General features: G+C 39.1%; 1 protein-coding gene across 1 annotated transcript; it reads right to left on the minus strand.

Annotated features, from left to right (window-relative positions):
- Window positions 1-406: 406 nt before the first annotated feature.
- LOC117424071 (beta-1,3-N-acetylglucosaminyltransferase radical fringe-like) lies at window positions 407-16873 on the minus strand. Its single transcript, XM_034040105.3, has 9 exons — window positions 16076-16873; window positions 13471-14064; window positions 6535-6583; window positions 6133-6235; window positions 5601-5754; window positions 5220-5305; window positions 3923-4088; window positions 3384-3469; window positions 407-3086 (listed from the first exon to the last, which is right to left on the minus strand). The coding sequence occupies exons 2-9, from the start codon at window positions 13981-13983 to the stop codon at window positions 3020-3022; spliced, it is 1224 nt and encodes a 407-aa protein (XP_033895996.3). The 5' UTR covers window positions 13984-14064; window positions 16076-16873; the 3' UTR covers window positions 407-3019.
- Between the last annotated feature and the right edge of the window lie 242 nt (window positions 16874-17115).

A 17115-nucleotide genomic window follows, 5' to 3' on the forward strand; every position in this document is an offset into this window, starting at 1 on the left:
TAGTTTTAAATGACGTGGCACCCATGGCTTTAATTGTATTACACTGTACTGGACACTGGGGCACCAACACATGAGGGGAAAAAAACAAAACAACAAAAAAAACACATTTATATTGGGTTTTTCTTTTTAATTGACAGTTGAAAGTTTAAGAACTTCACAGAAAAAAAGACAATATATACATTTCAGGGTATTATGTAAGAGACAGGTATTTATAAAAACAAATTACAAAGCAGAATCCACTGGTTGTAATCCTTTGTCACTACATGTCCTGTCCAAGCTTGAAAATGGTAGAAAAATTTGTTGCGTTAAATTCAGGGGACTTCAGATCAAACTGAATTCTCTCACATAGTAGAATTTGAATGGTCAAATATCTTGCATAACACTGTCTTATTTTTTTTCTGCATGAAATTATACTTTTTTTTTTTTTTTTTAAATATACCGTTCAAAACCGAGTATCTTTAAGCATGAACTGGGTCACATGACAACAAGCCACCCAATGTGCTGAGCATATAGATTATAATTCAACAGCTTCTATTTACCAAATTTAAATGACACAAAGAGGATTTAAGGAAGTATTGCAGATTGGATCTTTAAAGTTGTTCATCTGGATAGGTTGCCCATATTCTTAAACATACACCAAAAATAATCTAGCATTACCACCTTAATTCATATTTGTCGGCGCCACGCTGTATGTAAAGTTAGCTAAAAGGCCAATTGATTTGTAGGGAATAGTACCAACAGCAGCAAATTAATAATACAAACTGCTGTATACAGTATTGCCACTAGAGTGCACTACAGCAAACACAATCTAGTCCTGCAATCTTACTTGGAGGGGAAAAGGGAATATAAATATTTGAGCTGAAAATATATTTTCCAGTACCATTTGTAATTACATTTTAGTCAAGGCAAAGCGCTTTAATTATATAGTGAAAAATCAAACATGTATTTTCCTGACTTCACCGTTTCTGTGCTGTGGCTAAGGAGGGATGCCAGAAATGCTGAAGAGGATTATAGTGCTTAAAATCAACCTCATATTCAGTAACACATCATTACAACCCTCCCCCAACCTTCATTATTTTGATACAGTACTTAAATTTAACCTTGAAAGCTTTCAAAGTCTACAACAGCTTTTAAATGTGCTAAATTTCTCTTTTTCTTTAAACTTCCGATTCAGATCTGCAGATTTTTCAAATACATCGCTGTGGACACAAATGTGCTGCATCTGGTTAGCTTATATGGTGCTGTAGTTCTCATAGTTCTGATTGCTGCTAGACCACTGGGGTGAGACTCAACAGTACACAGGAATCAATTACAGCAAGTACCATGAAAATGCAGCTTTTAAATCTACAGTGATGTATTTGTAAAATCTTTATAAAACATACTTGGTAATCCGTTTAAATGTTTGTAATGAAATGAATGATTATGCAATGCAAAAACAGCTTATATATATATATATATATATATATATTACACAACAGGCTCTCTATGTACACTAGAAAGTGGTAGCTGGAAATATAAAACCGAGATTAGCCAGCCTCTTATCAAAACCACTATGGGAAAGAGTAATGAAGGGACTGAAAAGGAAAACAAGACTGCTATTGAACTGAACTCTCTTTCTACACATTCCAGTGCAAAAAGGGCACATTACAGAGAGCGGCCTGCACAATACCAACAGGTGGCCTTGACCGAGGGCGAAGACAGAGAGCAGTGGTCACAAGAGACCTGCCAGATAGCTTCTGATCACCATTCCTTAGCTGCCGAACAGCAATAAAACACCATCCTTCTTCAAAGCCTCCTGCGTCCACACCAAAGCACCAAGTTAATGCTTAATTACAATGCATCATTCCAGTGGGTTTTTTTAAAGGGAGAAACAAAGGTGCAATATCAGAGACGGCTAAAGAGGGTCAACGGAACCATTTCTCAAGCAGATGTGTAAATAAGAAAGTAATTTTAAGAAGGGCAAACTACATTCAGTAGTAGGAAAAGGCTGGTCGTTCCCAAAGAAACTGGTTTTGTAATTGAATTAAAGCATGCGTGACTAGAATCCCTCTGCTTATGCTGTTTTAAAGTAAGAGAAACAGAGCTGTTGAATTTGTAGGTGGCTTCCAACACCTTTTTAGTACACTACCTCACAGCACAGAATCAATCTAAACAGGGGGGATTTTGTTGCAACTTGAGTGTAATTCAGAACCGTTCAACTTTTATTCTTCATTTAAATGGACAGGACAACATTATGCTATATTGCTATGAAATTATATGGTAAATGATATGCCTTTATGGAGCAAACAAATAATAATATACTGTATATATATATTTTAAAGTTGATCAAACTGAAATCTGCTCTTGTCAAGTTAATTTGTATTTTGATGCAGGCTGAAGCATAATAAAAAGTGAATTACTTTATACAAAGCTGTAGAAATACTATCTATCCCACACTGGCCAGCAGTGTAGGGCACCAGTACCGTTCTGTTTAAATGGACTCAGAATACAAGTATACTGGACCGGCCCTCCTCTAAACAGGTACACTGGTTTTTCGACATGCATCAGGACTATGGGCATGTCTTTTGATGAAGATCAGACTGCCAATGTCCAAACAATGGCCAAACCCACAATTAAAAAATCCAGTTTAGACACAAATTTCTGGTAGTATTAAAAAATGCCATTTTCTAAGCGTGTATAAAATTTATATAACTCCCACTACACACAGCTAGGCATCCAGAGTTTTAAAAATAGAGCATACTATCTTGAAAATGCAATGCAATTGAATGAACAACACTAGATTCTCATCAAAACAGTCCTAGATTTCTGTCTCCTTTATTAATCCTGCGTGATACCGTAGGGAACCCTCCTTGTGTGCATTTACCTAATCTCTATTCATTAGGCTGACTCCTGTGTCAGCTTAGTCCATTGACTTTGAGGATGTCTTCTCAGTTTAATTTGGTTGTCATTAAAAAAAAAAAAAATGGTGCAGTTTTGCAGCTTCTGTACAGGGATTGCAGTAGCACTGAAGGTAGACAAGTCATGGCCTTGTCTTACTGCGACACCAGTTAGTATCAGAGTAGAGAAGGCAATGGACAGTCTTGAACCTGTAAAGACAAGAGAAATCACAGTTATCATACAACTGAAATACCTTGAAATAACATTGGACACCTGCTTTATATACAGTAATAACAAAAGGAGTGTCATCTTCATAAGGAACTATGAAGAGATCAAGCAGGCAATCTGTGAGGTAGGTACAGTGGGTAGGAGCAAAGATTATGCATCATCAAGAATCATCACTCCAACACTAAACTGAGATTTAGCACTGCACAGGAAGTAGCACAACTACTACTAATAAATGCACCTGCTAGGGTTAAAATAATAATTTAAAAAAAACTGTTTACCGTGAGGGATCCTCCACCAGTGAGAAAATCCCACCAATGCTGACAACATTCCTGTGGTTTTCAAATCCACCGTAGCTCAATGTCACCTGCAGGTACAGTGCAGACAAGACATAGTTAGAGCCAGGTCTGGGAGAGAAAACAAAATAGAACTTAAGAAATAATGATGTTGGGTTAAGAACTTTGGCTCATCCTGCATTTCCATGGAACGGTGGCTGTGATAGTTTGTATGGATATATTAAGGCATTTCATCTTTTTTCTTTTAATCAAAGCATCTTTTACAAGCGACTACTAGGAGGAACTGGATACTGCCCCACTCTCACTGTGTACAGAACCCGCATTTCCAGAGAAGTTAAACGACAAATGTTGAGACTAGAAGTCATTGAAGACATTTCGAAAGACTTGACAAAATGCATGTCATGGGACTTATTTTGTTTGTTTTACTGTTTCTATATTTAGCACTGGTCGAGTGTTTCCTAGTTCTGGATGGTATATCCACGGCGTGGTGGTTGAAGAGCAGGGTGTTTCTCCCCTGGGCTGACCTGGTTAAGCACCGTGTCGATAGGCAGTCTCTGCAGATTCTCCAGGTGGGAGTGGAACAGCCGGCTGTGGATCATTTTCACTTCCAGCAGGGCCTCGATGATGTAGCCGATTGTGCAGTCATCAGGGAGACGGATCTTCTCTGCAGTGCTGATGAAGTTACCCAGACTTCAGAAAGAAAGACAGTTTCAGAAAATTCACATGACACTGCATTTGCTGCATTTTTTTTAGTGGCTCCATAAAATATTTTAATGTGTTAGAGGTCATGACATTTAACAAGGAACAATTGATTAGAATAAACTTTCAATATATGTCAGTGTGACAGAAATACAATGACTCTTGGTAGTAAATCTCCCTCCCGACCTGTGTGGGCGCTAAGCAGCGAGAACAGAGTTCCCTGGACGGGCTGGCCTGCCAGTTCTTTCCCAGGGTTCAAGGGAAGTCGGCCAGCTAGGAAGGGGGCGGAACTCTGTTGCATTAACGCATTGACCCGGAAGGGAAACGACGTGGCAGTCGCAGATTGGAGGGGCGGCTGCACTCGTTTACCAAGGGGTCATGTATGATGGCATAAAAGGGGGCGCAATCTGTTCTTTCGCTTTGGTTTGTAATCTGAAACCTGAAAGGACCGTGAGAGACCCTGTGACTTATATGTATCGTGAGTGTTTTGTTTGTTTGTCTGTAATTGTCTTGTTTTGTAAATTACTAGATGACTAACACGATTCCGGAAGGCCAGCACAAAGCCGGAACAGCACTGCACTACTGTCAGCAATAAACTGTATCACCCACCACGAGCACTACTGTACGCACCCAGGACTGGTGACTGTGTTGGTATTATTGTGGGGCGGATATTTGTGTTTATTGTTTGGGACTGCAACCCGTTATTTACTCCATGCTCTACACATTGTTGTGTATTACCGGGGGCTTATTATTTGGTCGCCAGACCTGGATACAATAAAATCCCTTTTCCAATTGGATTATAACTCTCTTTGTCTGTTTAATCACACACTGCGTCACTCCTGCACCTGTATCCACTTTGCCACAATCAGGTACTTAAGTTATGAGGTTTCTTAGAAAATGCCACAGTTTACATACTGCTTTAGCCATGAATATTGTTTACATATCCTTTAAAAAGTATTTTAAAAAAGATGCATCACCGATCGTTTAGAAGCGATCCATAAACTAAAGTGTTGTTTTTAGTTTTTTTCTCTTTTTACAATGCTTACTAGAGAAGTGACCTCATGCTGGTTACATACTTGGAACTGTTCAATGTGTTTTTTAGTTTTACAAGTTTCTCCATACCTGGCCCAAGGACTCATTTTGAGTGCCAGCCCCCGGCTGATACAGAAACCAGCTCCCCCGGTGGCGAACCAGAACTTCACAGAGATCTGCGCAACACAGAGAGCAGTTAAATACAGTGAAAAAAACATGAGCCTTTTAAAAAGAATGCCAATAAAAAGCACTTTCCATAGAAAACGCAGACTGACAATTTCAGTTCTTAGCTTGCACCCTGGTATTAACACTGATCCATTAATGTCACATGTAATTACCAATCTCAACTGAGCCGGAGCACAGAGACATTGAACAGTGGAAACAGAGCTTTAGTTGAGCTTGATAATAGCGTCTATATGGAAATATTCAGCTCTGGGGTACAAGAGTGTTCTTGTGAAGAGTGAGTCTCACCGATCCGTCGCTCTTGACTCTCTCGGCAGCCTCTATGGGGTGATCCAGGCTGGGGCGGCCCAGATACACGTCTCGAGTGTGGGAGTATGAGGACAGCAAGCGCATCAGGCTGGCCAGGTTCACGTAGTTATCATCATCCACGTGACAGAACCACCTTCAAAATGTTTACAAAAAATCTCAATTTGTGGACGGCAGGCAGTTTGAGAGGATTTCTCCAACATATCTCAATCAGTAGCATGCCACAGAGACAAGCACCAATCCTACATTTGAATCCATCAGCGTTTTTTGACATTATGCAATTTGAATACAATTTTTTTTTACTGTTTGAAGTGCTCAGAACAGCTTCACACTGTGACACTTCCATTCGACTCCTCCCATTCAAGCCACTTACTTACTAGACAAGAGAACTCAGCCACTGCAATGATGGCTTCAAGTTCCAGATACAAGGGCAATATTCAGCCTCGCTTTCACCTTATTAGCACCTCCTATGGAATACCAGTACAGTGCAGAGGCAGATTGACAGAACACTCACTTTTTTCCTGATTCAATGAACTTGTCATATTCCACAGACATTTTACAGCACAGTGCCTGCCGGGTGTGTGCAGCAGAGCAGTTGGTATTAATCATTTGATCTCCTAGGAAAATGAAGGAGAAAAACAAAGTACATATTCTTGACCAGCTATATCTTTTTTTAGGGCTGCATGAAATAAGAGAGCATGAAATAACAGATACGATAGTGACATTGTGGGGTTTGTATTGTACAGATACATCAAGGCAACCAAGTCCTGTAAAAACAGCTTGGGCTTCTATGAAGGCATTGTTACACTTACCAGATGTTTTTAGTTATGAATAAAACTTATTTAGAATATGGCATGTTTCATGAGCCAGGAGCCCATATTTTTGTTCTTGGTATGTAGCAAGCGAGTTTCTTTACCTGCTTTTTCTCTTAGCTCCTTATCTTCCCCATCGGTGAAAATAAAAGTCTGAAATAAAAAAACAGAACAGCATGTTGGGTAGAAAAAGATGACCCACGTACTATAAGAATAAGACTCATTGCTATATAAGTGTATAACGTTACGGTTGTCGTTTTCACTGAAACTCTGTTTACAGAGGGTAAAGGCTTTAACGCTAACCAAATTGCTCTGTTGCCAGCTTTCGATCGTAGTTAAGTACATATTTCACAGTTACTGCTACATTAAACAAATAGCAGTACAGTGTCGTGTTTTTTAAATCTTTTTGCAGTACGGTAGCCGCTAAAGACATTACACTACTCTCAGATTATTGAAAAAAAAAAAATGTCATGCATGAGCTTTACAAATAGAGACAGGGGTAAGAATGCAGTTTAACTCTATTTTAGAGTGTCCATTCAAATGCATCTCACCAGATTTGATACTTACTTCCCGCCTCGAGTTAAGTTTGATACATTTTACCTGCTTTCCACAAATAATGACACAAATAATGAGGCAGCTAGGAAAAGCAGGTCTCAAAACACCTTTGCGACTCCAGACAAGTTGCAAAATGTATTTTCAAAGCCGTCTAAGTCAGTGGCGCAATGGAATTGTAGGCTTTGCACTTTTTTGAAAATACACTTGCACTTTGCAAAGGACCATACGGACAGCTGGAAGTAAATTAGTTAAATGCATGGCTGAAATCATGGTGCACACAGGAGGGGGCTTCACCTTCCTTGAACATTGGTCCACATATGTAGGTGGGACGGACTACACTTAAATAAAAAGGGAACAAATCTACTCGGAGAAAGGATCCTCAAGGAGGTTCAGAAGCATTTAAACTAGAAAGGAAGGGGGGATAAATCAACAAAAAAACAGAAGGGAGACTACATCAAAACAAGGGCAATAACTCAGGTAAGATACTCATTAAAATGTATTTATCTAAATGCTAGAAGTCTCAAAAACTAAATATTAGAACTTGAAGCTACTGCACTAACAAATAACTACGATGTGTTAGGTGTTACAGAAACTTGGTTGTCCGAGAGTGATGGAGACGAATATAATATTAGTGGGTATGCACTGTATAGGAAAGACAGGCAGGACAGAAGAGGCGGAGGGGTAGCGCTATACATGTGTTAAATCTAGAAGAAAAAAAACAAATCGCAGAATCAATACGGGTCAGAATAATGGACAAAAATTCAAAGGGCATAATAGGGGCATCCTAAAGACCGCCAAATTCAGACACTGAGCAAAATCTGTTATACAAGGACATTAGAAATGCGTGCAGCAAAAGGAGAAGCCATACTAATGGGGGATTTCAACTCCCCCCGTATAAAATGGGAGAACCGAGTAGGGAGCACAACAGATGAAATTGAAATGGTAGAAATGACAAATGACTGCTTCCTAACACAATTTGTCAATGCACCGACTAGAAGGGAGGCATGCCTTGATTTAGTCTTTTCAAATAACGAAGAAAGAATAACTACAACAGAGGTCAGAGAACCACTGGCAAACTCATATCACAACATGGTCTCATTTTAAGTGCTTTTTAAAACCCAAAAAGTAATGACTAAAGCTAAGGTTTACAATTTTAAAAAGGCAAACTATGAAGGTATGAAACAGAGACTAACAGAAGTAGAGTAGAAGGATGGCTGTTTTTCAAAAATGTAGTACTAGAGGTGCAAAACAATTACACCACAAAAGTAGACAAATTAAAATCTGAAACAAAATGGCCAAAAAGATCAATTTTAAAAAATAAATATTCAGAGAAAAAAGGCACTTTACAGAGCGTTTAAAAAGGGACCAAGAAAAAAGTACACCAAAAGAGTACTTGGAACTGCAAACACAAATAAAAAAGGAAGTTAGAAAGGCCAAGAAAGAGATAAAAGGAGCAATGCTAAGGGGGCTAAAACCAATTCCAAAAAGTTTCTCCAATACTATAACGGCAAGAGAACATTCAAAGAGGAGGTAAAATGTCTAAGAGATACAAATAGCAAAATCATAGACAAAGAGAAAAAAATAACAAATATACCAAATGATTACTTTACAAAAGGAGGATATGGACAACATGCCCCACATGTCGACATGTTCCTATCCAGCTTTAAATAACTTTAGCATAACACAGGCAGAAGTGTTAAAGGGACTAGGAGCTCTTAAAATAAACAAATCCCCTGGGCCAGATGAGATCCTCCCAATAGTACTCAAAGAAATGAAAGAAGTTATTTACAAACAGTCTCTTGGCACAGGGGTTGTATCGACAGACTTGCAAACGTAATACCGATCCACAAAAAGGGAGACAAAACCGAACCAGGTAACTATAGACCAATAAGCCTGACTTCTATTATATGTAAACTATAATAAGATCCAAAATGGAAAATTACTTATATGGTAACAGTATCCTGGGAGACAATTAGCATGGTTTTAGGCAAGGGAGATTGTGTCTAACTAACCTGCTTGATTTTTCTGAGGATGCAACATCGACAATGGATAATTGCAAAGCATATGACATGGTTTATTTAGATTTCCAGAAAGCTTATGACAAAGTCCCGCATAAAAGCAGTATTCTCAAACTGATTGCAGTAGGGATTCAAGGAAATGCATGCATATGGCTTAGGGAGTGGTTAACATGTAGAAAACAGAAAGTACTGATTAGAGGAGAAACCTCAAAATGGAGCGAGGTAACCAGTGGTGTACCACAGGGATCAGTATTAGGTCCTCTGCTATTCCTAATCTACGTCAATGATTTATATTTTGGTATAGTAAGCAAACTTGTTAAATTTGCAGACGACACAAAAATAGGAGGAGTGGCAAACACTGTTGCAGCAGCAAAGGTCATTCAAAATGATCTAGACAGCATTCAGAACTGGGCAGACACATAGCAAATGACATTTAAAAGAGAAAAGTGTAAAGTATTGCATGCATGCAAAAAATATGTGCATTATAAATATCATATGGGAGATAGTGAAATTGAAGAAGGGAACTATGGAAAAGACCTAGGAGTTTATGTTGACTCAGAAATGTCTTCATCTAGACAATGTGGGGAAGCTATAAAAAAGGCCAACAAGATGCTCGGATATATTGTGAAAAGTGCTGAATTTAAATCAAGGGAAGTAATGTCAAAACTTTACAATACATTAGTAAGACCTCATCTAGAATATTGTGTTCAGTTCTGGTCACCTCGTTACTAAAAGGATATTGCTGCTCTAGAAAGAGTGCAAAGAAGAGCGACCAGAATTATCCTGTGTTTAAAAGGCATGTCGTATGCAGACAGGCTAAAAGAACTGAATCTATTCAGTCTTGAACAAAGAAGACTACGCGGTGATCTGATTCAAGCATTCAAAATTCAAAAAGATATTGACAATGTCGACCCAGGGGACTTTTTCGACCTGAAAAAAGAAACAAGGACCAGGGATCACAAATGGAGATTAGATAAAGGGGCATTCAGAACAGAAAATAGGAGGCACTTTTTTACACAGAGAATTGTGAGGGTCTGGAACCAACTCCCCAGTAATGTTGTTGAAGCCGACACCCTGGGATTCTTCAATAAGCTGCTTGATGAGATTCTGGGATCAATAAGCTACTAACAACCAAACGAGCAAGATGGGCTGAATGGCCTCCTCTCATTTGTAAACTTTATGTTCTTATGTAATCCACAATGGAGAACATCAAAGCGCTGCCAATTCTTCGACTGCAGCAGGAGAGGTAGGGATGAAGAAAAAACGACCCTACCCTAAACCCAGAATATTTCGTCCCCGTCAGACATTTCTAGATCTAACTCTAAAACACTTGAACACTTATGAAGACTTCAGTGTCCTTTAAGGATGCTTCTTGGGGAGTTCATACATTTTGTAACATTGCCAGTGCAATGTTAATGATTTTGTATCTCTGTTTTTTCTATCCGCACCTAAAGCAGATGGGATGCACATGTGATGCGACTCACTCATTCAAATTTCTGAAGAATTTCCTCTCCAGCAGTCTGGAATTTCCAACAAACTATATACTTTATTATGGTCTTTCCAGCACCAGTCACAATCCTGGCTTGGTATGTATTTTCCCTTCACATTGCTGAACCGACCCTTACAAAAGGAAAAGAAAATATCTATATATGTTAAGGAATGTACTTTATACAACAAATGTGTCACTGCTTGGAAACCTATTGAAATAAATGCACAAAGAGAAACAATGCAGCATGTGTGCTCAAAGCTGCTTTTAAAACCACAGCCACCGGTTGTTGAAAAGGTTGCTATTTGATACTGCAGGGAGATGCTTTTCTGTAAAACTAATAACGTGCAGTTCTAAATTTGAAACAGGACATCCCCACTGCGAAAACCACATTCAGAGCCACACTTTGAAATTCAACATTGCACTTCCTTCAAAACCCGTAGACAAGACATCTTTTCAGTTCAAGCATGGCGAAGAGGCCCGTTCAGCAGGGGAGCAGCACGCGACCTCTGACCCCAGCCAGAGGCCTAGTAACAGCAAGGAAGCACACCGGACACACCAGGCTAAGACTGGGACAGGGCTTCTAAATCAAAACAATGAACTGCTAACACTACAGTCTGGCTTTTAGTTGTGTTGGGTAGGTCTGTAGTTAAACATTTGGGATTTTTGCTTTGTTTTTTTTGTGTCAGAGATTTAACTCAACATCTTGACTTGCTCATGTGCATTGATACTTATTGTATGTACCAGGGAAACATGGCAAATGTCTATTATGGTTAGGGTTCATATTGTTTTGACATTTGATGATGGTGAAGTCTCCCTCCAAGTAAATAAACAATTTAAAACAAACGGAAAGTATCAAAATAAATAAATAAACCACTTTTAACCCAACATGTGTGCCAGACACAACAGGCTTTACATGCAAACAGAAGCCTAATTACGTAATTTAGCCTAGTTTAGAATAAAATAAAAACAGCCTCTAGGTATAGCCCTATTTATATAAAAAAAGGTCTAAAACAAACATAAAACAGTGAAATACTGAAACCCTAAAATTGCATAGCAGAGAGACTCACAGCAGCCAAGCACAAAGTAAAGCCTAGAATGGCTCAGACTGCTATGTGATGGCATTCTCATATCCATCCATGCATGCAAAAATAGGCAAATGTTTAATGTCAAATTCAGAATAAAAGTTTAAATGATGGGTTAAAACCCTCATACAATTAAGTCAAGAATGTCAGCAATCAGACCTACATTTTAAATTGTTCCCTCATTATAGCTGTATGAAACCTACAGACCCGGGATATACTGCAATGAGATTTAGCAGGGGCCGGATTGCTCAAATTCCTGGCACCTTTTCATTTAATAACACGAGAGGAGTTCAGAAACCCAGGACTGGGTGCAGGGCTAGTGAGAGTTTCCAAGCCCTGAAAATGACATTTATTTAACATGCCAAACTGGTAAATATGAAAGCGGGGGTTATTAGTTATTGCATGTATTTTTCTGCTGCATTAAAGGTCTGCTCTCTCCAATCAGTGCTGAAGCTATTAACCACACTCCAGCAGCAAGTCCTCTTTTCTTAATCCTGTATTTTCACTCCTTGTAATTCCAGCAGCAGCTAATCAATCTGGAGAGCCAGCCTGTCCCATTTAGACATTTTAAACGGAGTCCTACAGTCAGCCCCTTTGGTTCAATTCCTGAAGGACACAGCGGTTATGGAAGCTATCCCCTGGAGAGAGGATAAAAGGCTATGCGCACTCCGAAGAAAAACATTTAAAACGCTGAGCTGTGTCGGCAGCACACATGCGGTCGCTCCCTGCCCTGCCATGCCATGCCTTTATTGCCAGGCCAAGATTCCTTGGCTAAAAGTAAACACAGAGCCTGAAGTGGATAAGACACACATGTGGCTTGCTGGTTCATAATTTCTGAAGAATTTCCTCTCCGGCAGTTTGAAGTTTCTAACAAGCTGTATGTTTGATTTTGCGCTTTTGGCTCCAGCCACACTCAAAGTAAATATTTGTCTTCCCGTTGCTCTATGAGATGCCTTATAAGAGAACACCATGCTAGCCAGAAATCACCGGAAGCCCTGTCAATAGCAGCTGGAGCGATGCAGTGATTTGAATTTATTGAGGCTGTAAGGTGATTGTTCTCCAGGGGCATCACTTTTGAAACGTATCAGTAATTTACCTAGGCTTTGGATACAGAAGCAACTGAGCACCTACCATCAGACCGCAATCAACAGCGTATAGGTATGTACACACACAGTATCTGAAGGAAGTAGCACCAAGTCAGACCTAAAACAGTGAAGGTTTATTTCAGCTCTCTCTATAGCCGTTTATTTAATCTGGGACTCGATGCAATCCAGAAACTGCAATGGATTCCAAACCCGCTGCTGCCATTACATGATGAGAGCGAAACCACAGAAAGAGAGCTTGGCCCTGGCTCAGCAAGGCTAGCAGAAAGGGTTCTGGAGACCCCAGGGTCTGGGATAACAACTGGCCCTGTCCCAACTCAGGAGCACTTCTGCATCCCCAGGTACAGCAGCCCCCAGCACTACTGGCTGTTACCTAAGCCAAAGGTGAACAGAGAACTGCAGTGCCCAAGGCCTTTTCACAACAAACAAACACAAATATATACTAGCAACTGAGCTAAATTAAAAAAACAAAAAAAACAAAACTTCAGTGCAAAGTTAGCACTAGTTTATCAATAAATGCATGCCAAATAAAAAAAAAACACTTCCCAAATCACTTGGTAAATGTTTTTTTTCTAGTTCTGCAACACAAGACATTTACTTGGTGTAATACTGTAGCCCATGACTATCAACGCTGTTAGATCGTTTGTTTTGATTTTTGTAAATGACAATGACTTGCATCAGGGAGATGCAGCTTATATATAAATGGTGTCATGAATGCTAAATGTGTCACTCACGTGAAGAACAAAAAACTAAACAAACAGATTAATTATTTATACTGTTTCTCACAACTTACTTCTTCTTTTGCTCTGGATATCCAGGTCTGAAACAGCAGATCCAGCCTAGATTTATGGTATTTCCTTGTTGTTTTCACAGCAATAAATATGTCTCCCTGCTTCAAGGGTTCCTTCACAGGCAAGTCTTGGCGACTGCTGCTACTCGAATAAGCCGACGAGTCTCTTTTATCCGGGTCGTAGGCAGACAGGTTCCTGCCCAGGACTTCAGCGCTGTCGCTTCTCTTGTCAACAGTTTGTAGTGGGCCTACAGGCCATTCTTTCATGTCCAAAACTCCCTCAGTATCAGGACCTGGAGTCGCAGCCCTGATGAGCTGGAGGACGCTGGGTTTGAGAGGCTGCTGGTCGACGCTACCTCCTTTTACCCACCCCGTCTTGCCTTGAGGCCGTGGCTGGGGGAGGTCGCCCTGCCTCCGTGGAGGTTGGAGGCCCGGGATCAGGAGGAGCAGGAAGGCACAGAAGACCAGGGACAGCAGGAAGCAGAGCTTGCTGATTCCGACCCGGGAGAGGTGCATTTCCTTGTCAGCCCGAATCAGCCACCAGGGCCAGCCTCAGACTTGCCTTCGCTTGCCATCCTCATTACATTGAACCGTGCCCTGCTCGAAACATGAAGAGTGCATCAATAAACCTGGTCATTTAGTAGGGCGCAAGGTTTATCTGAATTTTGAAAGAATATTTAAACATGAATATATTCCATTGTGTTTTTACCACCTAAGAGGGCCTGCTGTGGGTTCATGTTGCAGAGCTGCTTAAACAGTCAGCCAGTGCTTTTCCTTTCACCCACATACACTGATTTACATCAGGCAATTCTGACCAGATGTGCTCTCTCAATGCAAGGCATTGTAACTGGGTTTGTTTTCATAAGGTCAAAAATGAAAACTGAAAAACAAAAGTAGCCGGGAGTACCCTGGTTTTGAGTTCTGATGGGGCGGGCGTGTGTTTTCTGGTTATATTACTGTGCTAATATTTGCCAGGGTATGTGTGTGTGTTTTATATTTCATTTTTTGTCTTTACAAGGAACTCTGCTGATGGCGTACGTGCAGTTTCCTGTTTTCTATTTTTGGTTTTGCCAAGTCATTTAAACTGTCAACAGACGGTATTTGTGGCAAGCCAAACCGCAACCTTTAGTGGTTTACGATTTCAACAAAATTAATTAACTGGAGATTTCCAAAGAACAAGAAGACACAGAAATAAATAATTCAATCATCTTTTTGGTTTTAATGTTGCGATAAAGTCTTTTCTCCTTTTAACTTTTTCAAATGTAGAAAAGTTACTAAAAGTGGATTTTTTAAATATATATATATATATATATATATATATATATATATATATATATATATATATATATATATATATATATATATATACACACAGAGAGAGAGAGAGAGAGAGAGAGAGAGAGAGAGAGAGAGAGAAAACAATGTATTTATAAATATTAGTTTGTCATACGGATCAGTTGTAGGCCCGTTTATAACACCAGACCCCCTTTTTTTTATCAATTAAAGTTTTTTTTATTTCAAATATAGTTTCTTTACAGTGGGTCTCTAAAGAGTCCCTTAGGATTTCTTTATACTTGTTAAAACTCCACTTGGAACATGCAATTCCATATATCTGTCTTATTGCATGACCACTAGGACATGTAGAAGGGGCTCTTAAAATACACAGATGGGGGACACTGGTAATTTTTGTTTCAAGCTTGCAGCAAGTGCTTGAAGTTTTGAATATATTTAATTAACATCTGTGCTCTGGCAAAGGGACATCTTGCATGTGGCTGAACATGTTAAATGCCAATGTGATCCACATCATGAGGCAGGCTCCCCCTACGCCTCTGGATTTAATTGATTAAGCTCGCTCTTCGGGTGGTCCCCCAATAGCCAACACCGCCCCCTTCTGGTGTGGCTCAGTAACCTCAATAATTTTAGTCTTTCATAGCACTCAATGTGAAGAAACAATTATAGCCAGAACTAACCATTTGTAACTGCACTACTGACGGTACTGTGTTATAGTAATTGTTTGCTTTTATTATTATTATGTAATGCTTCCTAAAATATTTTACAAATCAATGTGTTTTTACTCTAATCAAAACAAGAATCAAATGACAGGGACACGATAAATATATGTCAACTAAAAAAGTGTACACGGTAAAAAAATAAAAAAAAAAGTAATGTACGAGACACTTAATAAAGTAAGACACTGCCATTAACTAGACAGACAAACAATGCTGCTTAGCTCGGTGCTCGTCAAGCAAATGCTAGGTGGAGTGCAGGGTAAGTTTTGACTAATAATTGCCCAGGAATTTGGATACGAGGAAATCTTACCAAGAAGTGAAAAATAAAATTGTAAAGTCTTAAGCATATTACTAGTACTGCAAGTGCACACAGCTCGTATAAATCGAGGTCGCACAGGCTGGAAAATGAATGATCCAGAACTTAATAGAGGGTATTAATTAAAATGAAATCGGAAAAACGAAATGTTAAAAAAAAATAAAATAATAATAATTACATTTCACTTTAGAATGGCTGTAACATTTAATAATTCAGAATTATATAATACAGTCAAAACAGGTATCAGTAAAGTAAAATAATAATAATAATCGAATTATCTTACCAAACATTGCCAGGTGAATTGTCACGTCCATTGCTTTCACTATTGTAGTTATATTCTAACGATGTGAAAGCACATTTCCGAAAGCAATTATTTTGTATTTGTTATTAAAACTTGCTGAGATGTTTCTTCACCACTGTTTTCTTTCTTTGTTTTGTTTTGTTTTTCTTGTAAGGTCTCAGTTCCGTTGTAAGTCCTCTGTTCTATATAAAGCAATGCACTCTCTTTGGTTGGTTCAACATCACTCCCTCAGTGTATCTTCTGTTCTCTGTGTTAAACACAACTCGCTTTAGTTTTCCTGTTGTTACAATGTAGCGATCTCTGTTTCTCCAATTAAAAGCAGTCGAATGCAGATTATTAACCCCTGCTAGAAACTACTTGTGAAGGACTGGGAGTTTTGAAGCTGTGCGCCCCCTGCCAAACTTCTCTGTTACTGCTAGTGTCTTACTGCCAAGCTGCCATTCATTTGGGACGCCTACGTCACGTTCAAGAACCCAACTGATTTTATAGGTGTTTATGTTTTTTTAGGAAGTGAAATGGTTATTTTTAACATGTATATGATACATAATTTGTCAATCATTTGTATTTCATGTAAGCCGTATACTACAGTATTTTTACCCATTCTAGAATAGCAAAGGTTTTCCCTGCTACGGTATGTACTAATGCAAAAAAATGCCATAGATACTGTACAGTACAACAGCAAATTATTGTGTCGAAAATATTACATAGGTGAGCACATTGCTGTCTATTCTAGTACTGACCAACAGACCTCAAAATATTACAGTACATTATTATGTATGATGTAAGTTTGCAGAGTCATTTCGTAGTTTGCTTTTACACAATAGGCCATTCTTCAAGCCTTAAAAATACTGCAATAAATCGTGCATGCACTAAAATGACAGACGGGGACGTAGTCTAATAGGTAAGAACTATTCAAATAAAATGCGGTGCTCCTTCACTAATACAAATGTACTTCTGTATCTATACTGCAGCCACTTTTAATAGACCACACGTAATGCAGCCGTTTTCTGACAGGCACAACT

The sequence above is a fragment of the Acipenser ruthenus genome, chromosome 19 (assembly GCF_902713425.1).
Source record: "Acipenser ruthenus chromosome 19, fAciRut3.2 maternal haplotype, whole genome shotgun sequence".
NCBI lineage: Eukaryota > Metazoa > Chordata > Actinopteri > Acipenseriformes > Acipenseridae > Acipenser > Acipenser ruthenus.

What these genes read in the sequence shown, in the direction of transcription:
- LOC117424071 (XM_034040105.3), bottom strand. Translation starts at nt 13,983, where the DNA reads ATGCACCTCTCCCGGGTCGGAATCAGCAAGCTCTGCTTCCTGCTGTCC. An exon ending in TCGACACGGTGCTTAACCAG is followed by an intron (nt 3,470 to 3,922) that starts GTCAGCCCAGGG and finishes CTGTACCTGCAG; the next exon opens with GTGACATTGAGCTACGGTGG. An exon ending in CTGGTGGAGGATCCCTCACG is followed by an intron (nt 3,087 to 3,383) that starts GTAAACAGTTTT and finishes TTGTCTTTACAG; the next exon opens with GTTCAAGACTGTCCATTGCC.